General features: G+C 45.1%; 1 protein-coding gene across 1 annotated transcript; it reads left to right on the forward strand.

Moving 5' to 3' along the window:
- The first annotated feature begins 3,389 nt into the window (after positions 1–3,389).
- Positions 3,390–7,603, forward strand: LOC106573048 (protein LRATD2). The gene is made up of 2 exons (XM_014147687.3): positions 3,390–3,656; positions 3,815–7,603. Exon 2 carries the CDS (start codon positions 4,039–4,041, stop codon positions 4,870–4,872), a length of 834 nt encoding a protein of 277 aa, XP_014003162.1. The 5' UTR covers positions 3,390–3,656; positions 3,815–4,038; the 3' UTR covers positions 4,873–7,603.
- Positions 7,604–7,826: the final 223 nt, after the last annotated feature.

Genomic DNA, 7,826 nt, shown 5'->3' on the forward strand with positions numbered 1-7,826 from the left:
AGCCTCAGACAGGCAGACAGGTAGGGAGACATTCCTTCTAGGGACAGACAACTGAAATTAAATGTCAGGTTTCAAAATAAAAAGGAGTGATGTATTGGATATTCACCACTCAGCAGACAGACAGATAGGAGCCACTCTGCACAACAACAGCTAAAAATAAAGCACTGAGTCAGAAACACGATCCAGTTCGTATTAAATAAGTAGCCTTGCGCAAGTCTTTTAGCATGAGGCAGCTTGATGTACCAGGACACCCCCTGGACAGGACACTAGTCTATCTCCTGTTTCTGTAGTGAGGCAGCTTGATGTACCAGGACACCCCCTGGACAGGACACTAGTCTATCTCCTGTTTCTGTAGTGAGGCAGCTTGATGTACCAGGACACCCCCTGGACAGGACACTAGTCTATCTCCTGTTACTGTAGTGAGGCAGCTTGATGTACCTGGACACCCCCTGGACAGGACACTAGTCTATCTCCTGTTACTGTAGTGAGGCAGCTTGATGTACCAGGACACCCCCTGGACAGGACACTAGTCTATCTCCTGTTACTGTAGTGAGACAGCTTGATGTACCAGGACACCCCCTGGACAGGACACTAGTCTATCTCCTGTTTCTGTAGCGTGAGGCAGCCTGATGTACCAGGACACCCCCTGGACAGGACACTAGTCTATCTCCTGTTTCTGTAGTGAGGCAGCTTGATGTACCAGGACACCCCCTGGACAGGACACTAGTCTATCTTCTGTTTCTGTAGTGAGACAGCTTGATATACCAGTACACCCCCTGGACAGGACACTAGTCTATCTCCTGTTTCTGTAGTGAGACAGCTTGATGTACCAGGACACCCCCTGGACAGGACACTAGTCTACCTCCTGTTACTGTAGTGAGACAGCTTGATGTACCAGGACACCCCCTGGACAGGACACTAGTCTATCTCCTGTTTCTGTAGTGAGGCAGCTTGATGTACCAGGACACCCCCTGGACAGGACACTAGTCTATCTCCTGTTTCTGTAGTGAGACAGCTTGATGTACCAGGACACCCCCTGGACAGGACACTAGTCTATCTCCTGTTTCTGTAGTGAGACAGCTTGATGTACCAGTACACCCCCTGGACAGGACACTAGTCTATCTCCTGTTTCTGTAGTGAGACAGCTTGATGTACCAGTACACCCCCTGGACAGGACACTAGTCTATCTCCTGTTTCTGTAGTGAGACAGCTTGATGTACCAGTACACCCCCTGGACAGGACACTAGTCTATCTCCTGTTTCTGTAGTGAGACAGCTTGATGTACCAGTACACCCCCTGGACAGGACACTAGTCTATCTCCTGTTTCTGTAGTGAGACAGCTTGATGTACCAGTACACCCCCTGGACAGGACACTAGTCTATCTCCTGTTACTGTAGTGAGACAGCTTGATGTACCAATACACCCCCTGGACAGGACACTAGTCTATCTCCTGTTTCTGTAGCGAGGCAGCTTGATGTATCAGTACACCCCCTGGACAGGACACTAGTCTATCTCCTGTTACTGTAGTGAGACAGCTTGATGTACCAGGACACCCCCTGGACAGGACACTAGTCTATCTCCTGTTTCTGTAGTGAGGCAGCTTGATGTATCAGGACACCCCCTGGACAGGACACTAGTCTATCTCCTGTTACTGTAGTGAGACAGCTTGATGTACCAGGACACCCCCTGGACAGGACACTAGTCTATCTCCTGTTTCTGTAGTGAGGCAGCTTGATGTACCAGGACACCCCCTGGACAGGACACTAGTCTGTCACTAGTCTGACACTGGGACAATTCATCATTACAACACTTGGGTAGTGCGCCCTGTTGGTAAGGTTTTAACCAAACCAGCCAACAGAATGGTTTTCCACAGACCTGTTGTGTGTTTAATTTAGTATCCCATCATGCAGGGCAAGCTAGTGATTTATATCAGTAGTCTATATGGGAACAAGCAGTTCAACGTTTTCATGTTGTTACAGATGAGTGACAGAAGAATAGTAACAAACTAGATACATTGTTGTACATGGGAGGTTATGCCCCAGTCTGTTTGGTAGCTCTGCCAGCCTACGAAACCAGTAGGTCCATAGGAGAACACCTTTCCTCTGTTGTAATTATTAGCTTTGTTCTCTACATGATCTCCTCCATGCTTCAAACCGTTCTGCAGCCTATATGAAACCAGTAGGTCCGTAGGAGAACACCTTTCCTCTGTTGTAATTATTAGCTTTGTTCTCTACATGATCTCCTCCATGCTTCAAACCGTTCTGCAGCCTATATGAAACCAGTAGGTCCATAGGAGAACACCTTTCATCTGTTGTAATTATTAGCTTTGTTCTCTACATGATCTCCTCCATGCTTCAAACCGTTCTGCAGCCTATATGAAACCAGTAGGTCCATAGGAGAACACCTTTCCTCTGTTGTAATTATTAGCTTTGTTCTCTACATGATCTCCTCCATGCTTCAAACCGTTCTGCAGCCTATATGAAACCAGTAGGTCCATAGGAGAACACCTTTCCTCTGTTGTAATTATTAGCTTTGTTCTCTACATGATCTCCTCCATGCTTCAAACCGTTCTGCAGCCTATATGAAACCAGTAGGTCCATAGGAGAACACCTTTCCTCTGTTGTAATTATTAGCTTTGTTCTCTACATGATCTCCTCCATGCTTCAAACCGTTCTGCAGCCTATATGAAACCAGTAGGTCCATAGGAGAACACCTTTCCTCTGTTGTAATTATTAGCTTTGTTCTCTACATGATCTCCTCCATGCTTCAAACCGTTCTGCAGCCTATATGAAACCAGTAGGTCCATAGGAGAACACCTTTCATCTGTTGTAATTATTAGCTTTGTTCTCTACATGATCTCCTCCATGCTTCAAACCGTTCTGCAGCCTATATGAAACCAGTAGGTCCATAGGAGAACACCTTTCCTCTGTTGTAATTATTAGCTTTGTTCTCTACATGATCTCCTCCATGCTTCAAACCGTTCTGCAGCCTATATGAAACCAGTAGGTCCATAGGAGAACACCTTTCATCTGTTGTAATTATTAGCTTTGTTCTCTACATGATCTCCTCCATGCTTCAAACCGTTCTGCAGCCTATATGAAACCAGTAGGTCTATAGAAGAACACCTTTCATCTGTTGTAATTATTAGCTTTGGTCTCTACCTGATCTTCTCCATGCTTCAAACCGTTCTGCAGCCTTGCGAGGCACGCGTGCATCAAGTACAAAAACAATGCAGGCTAGACATCCGGCAGAAGAAGAAAAAAAACGAGATAAGGCAAACCGCATGTGCATCTGATGAACATATGACATAAACCAAACCTCCGTCGGGTTTTGCCCCACGATAAGGAGAAGGGAAACAAATAGGAAGTAATACACGAGTATAGGGACGTGGTGAAGTGGGTATCACTTGTTGGATGTAATAAATGTGCTCTGTGTCTTTAAGAGATAAAGCCGTGGTGAGGCTCCCTGCAACAAGCCACTAGTTTCAGTTCATACAGAAACCTCCGTGGAGTCACCGCATATAGCTGGACACTCCGGTATTCTTCTGAGAAATGACACCGAAAACAAGCTGTAGTCAGTTATATGTCGTTTCCTGTGGACGATCATAACAAATGGCTCGTCGGTGATGTACTTTCAATATCTACAAGACCTGTGGGGTGAGTAAAACGCCGTTTCTTTTCTAACCGGTTTAAACAGGCGCATACACCTGTTTGAAATGTTGGTCTACTGCTCCCAAAGAGTTTGACGGGACAATGTCATATCACCGTCTTGGACATTTTCAAAAACTCAAACATGTTTCTCTCTTTTTCACAAGGTTGAAATCCACAATTTTTTTGGACATCATCCCGGTATTGTCTTTTTGACCGGAAACATTTGATGATGGATTGGAACCGTCCCACACCTTGAAATTAATCCTACCGGGCTCGAATTACCGGCCGTGTTACGTTTCCTACCTTCAGCACCGACCTCACCACCTCCGCGCCTGGAACAGGTGGAAACGTGTCATTCTGTTGTTGTCACCACCCACCTGGAAGTGGCATGGGTAACCAGGTTGACAAACTGACACATCTGAGTTATGACAATGTTCCGACCGCAGATCCGAACGGCTTTGACACGGAGGATGAGCTGGGGCCCCGGATCGGTGTGTCTTATATCTTCTCCGCAGACGACGACGAACAAGAGGAACGTATTGACGGACCGGACAAGGACCAGAACGAGGAAGAGAAGCAATACGATAACTGCGACGAGCTGGAGTGTGTTGTGTACTACCGGGACGAATCTGTGTACGAGAAAAATCTCAAACTATCTGACATGAGCACGTATTCGACAGAGAATCTTTTGAACAAGTGCATACCGGGGGATTTGGTGGAGTTCGTGGCTACGGGCCAGTACCCTCACTGGGTTGTGTACGTGGGCGACTTTCAGGTCGTTCACCTGCACCGGGCTGAAATAAAGAATAATTTCCTGACAGATGCCAGTCAGGGAAAGAGAGGCAGGATAGTAAACGGGCTGTATAAATTCATTGCTCTGCCTCCGGAGGTGGTGGTGCAGAACGCCATGCAGCAGGTCGGAAGGCGAGACAGAGAGCTGTACTGGAGAAACTCTGAGTGTTTTGCTGCGTGGTGCCGGTTCGGCAAGAGGGAATTCAAGATAGGAGGAGAACTCCGTATCGGAAAGCAGCCTTACAGGTTAAAAATGCTGTTTTCTGAAAAGAAAAGTCACGTCCTTGAATTTCAGAGTATTGACGACTTGATCATGGAGAAGAGGCGAAATGATCAGATCGGCAGAGATGCGGTGACGCAAGAGTTAGCGAACCATCTCAACTCAACTGATGCGGAAATGAAGGACGACTTTCATCAGAGTGTAAACTGAAAGACCCCAAGAGAAACCGAGCTGATGGTGATGCCCAGTGGAGGACTTGGGCAGCGTTCAGCTTTAGGACCCAGTAGCCTACATGACTAGAACACTGTTGGAAATCCTATTTTTGGGGCGCAATGCAGTGCGCCTTTTTATGCATACCAAAACATTTATATTGGTTTGAGATGAAGTAGCAACTCAACCAATAAAGTGCATTCATTTAACAACAGTTTATACCTTGAGATAAGACGGACACCTTGAAACCCCCCCCCCAAAACATTTCCCATCTATACTGAACAAAACTATAAACTCAACATGCAACAATGTCAAAGAATTTACTGAGTTACGGTTCATATAAGGACAACAGTCAATTTTAAATAAATTGATTAGGCTCTAATCTATGGATTTTAGGGTCTAACGTTCTAATCTATGGATTTTAGGGTCTAACGTTCACGATCGGATGTAAACAAATCTGCATCTGTTGTTCACAAATACCTTTAAAAAAAAAAAAAATGGGCCTCACAATGAGCCTCAGCATCTCCTCACGGTATCTCTGGGCATTCAAATTGCCCTCGATTTAAAATGCAATTGTGTTCGTTGTCAGTAGCTTATGCCTGCCCCATACCATAACCCCACCGCCACCATGGGGCACTTTGTTCACAACGTTGACGTCAGTAAAACGCTCGCCCACACCACGCCATACACGTGGTCTGCGGGTTTTTGAGGCTGGTTGGACATACTGCCAAATTCTCTAAAAATGACGTTAGATGTGGGTTATGATAGAGAAATCAAAATTAAATTCTCTGACAACAGCTCTGGTTGACATTCCTGCAGTCAGCATGCCAAGTGCGCGCTCCCTCAACTTGACACATATGTGACGTTGTGTTGTGACAAAACTGCAACAACAAAAACAATTTAGTGGCCTTTTATTCTCCCCAGCACAAGGTGCACCTATGTAATTATCATGGTGTTTAATCAGCTTCTTGATATGCCACACCTGTCAGGTGAATGCATTTCTCCTTTGCCAAGATAATCCAAACAAATTTGTGCCAAAAATGTTGTGTGTATGGAACATGTCTGGGATCTTTTATTTCAGCTCATGAAACATGGGACCAACTCTTTACATGTTGTGTTTTATATGTTTGTTCAGTGTAGCTTAATGTCGTCCCATGGACTGGTCACTGTTGTTTTCTACCAATCTGAAGAGGAGCAAAGGCTTTCCTATAGCCTATCATATCTGTCTGCACAACATGCTCCTGTACAACCCTGGTGTTTTAGACCAATGGAGAGGGAGCAGAACATGTTCCTGTACAACCCTGGTGTTTTAGACCAATGGAGAGGGAGAAGAACATGTTCCTGGTGTTTTAGACCAATGGAGAGGGAGCAGAACATGTTCCTGGACAACCCTGGTGTTTTAGACCAATGGAGAGGGAGAAGAACATGTTCCTGGTGTTTTAGACCAATGGAGAGGGAGTAGAACATGTTCCTGGTGTTTTAGACCAATGGAGAGGGAGTAGAACATGTTCCTGGTGTTTTAGACCAATGGAGAGGGAGCAGAACATGTTCCTGTACAACCCTGGTGTTTTAGACCAATGGAGAGGGAGAAGAACATGTTCCTGGTGTTTTAGACCAATGGAGAGGGAGCAGAACATGTTCCTGGACAACCCTGGTGTTTTAGACCAATGGAGAGGGAGAAGAACATGTTCCTGGTGTTTTAGACCAATGGAGAGGGAGTAGAACATGTTCCTGGTGTTTTAGACCAATGGAGAGGGAGTAGAACATGTTCCTGGTGTTTTAGACCAATGGAGAGGGAGTAGAACATGTTCCTGGTGTTTTAGACCAATGGAGAGGGAGAAGAACATGTTCCTGGTGTTTTAGACCAATGGAGAGGGAGTAGAACATGTTCCTGGTGTTTTAGACCAATGGAGAGGGAGTAGAACATGTTCCTGGACAACCCTGGTGTTTTAGACCAATGGAGAGGGAGTAGAACATGTTCCTGGTGTTTTAGACCAATGGAGAGGGAGTAGAACATGTTCCTGGTGTTTTAGACCAATGGAGAGGGAGAAGAACATGTTCCTGGACAACCCTGGTGTTTTAGACCAATGGAGAGGGAGAAGAACATGTTCCTGGTGTTTTAGACTAATGGAGAGGGAGTAGAACATGTTCCTGGTGTTTTAGACCAATGGAGAGGGAGCAGAACATGTTCCTGGACAACCCTGGTGTTTTAGACCAATGGAGAGGGAGAAGAACATGTTCCTGGTGTTTTAGACCAATGGAGAGGGAGTAGAACATGTTCCTGGTGTTTTAGACCAATGGAGAGGGAGAAGAACATGTTCCTGGTGTTTTAGACCAATGGAGAGGGAGTAGAACATATTCCTGGACAACCCTGGTGTTTTAGACCAATGGAGAGGGAGCACAACATGCGATCCATTTTGACATTTCGCTTTCCACATTCCCTACTGTGGCTTTATGATTCCCTGTCTGACTGGTTATTGTATTCACAACCACAACGATGTGTCTCAAATGGTTCCCTATATAGTGCACTACTTTTGGCCAGAGCCCTATGGTCCCTTGTTAAATGTAGTGCACTACTATACAGGGTGCCATTTAGGATGTCTACTGGCTGCTCTTTTAATTCAGTCAATAATTGATTTCATGGTTTTTTTTAACCATTTGTTTTTTTTAGTTTTGGAAGTGAATGTTTGTATGAGGAAATATATGGAAATAAATATCTATTTAACCTAAATGCATATTTTCTTACAGCACTAGTCATTGATTGGTCAACTGCAAAGGGTAAATGTATTTCTATGTTTCTTAATTGAAGACATTGATTGCTGGTACTGTGTAGTTTTTGCATTCACACCCAAGTCAGGGCATTTCATTACTTTATCTCCCTAAGCAGGAGTCATTCCATTACGTTATCTCCCTAAGCAGGAGTCATTCCATTACGTTATCTCCCTAAGCAGGAG

This window comes from Salmo salar, chromosome 02, assembly GCF_965601325.2.
Source record: "Salmo salar chromosome 02, fSalSal1, whole genome shotgun sequence".
Classification (NCBI taxonomy): domain Eukaryota; kingdom Metazoa; phylum Chordata; class Actinopteri; order Salmoniformes; family Salmonidae; genus Salmo; species Salmo salar.

Coding starts and splice junctions, on each gene's coding strand:
- LOC106573048 (XM_014147687.3), top strand. CDS start 4,039: ATGGGTAACCAGGTTGACAAACTGACACATCTGAGTTATGACAATGTT.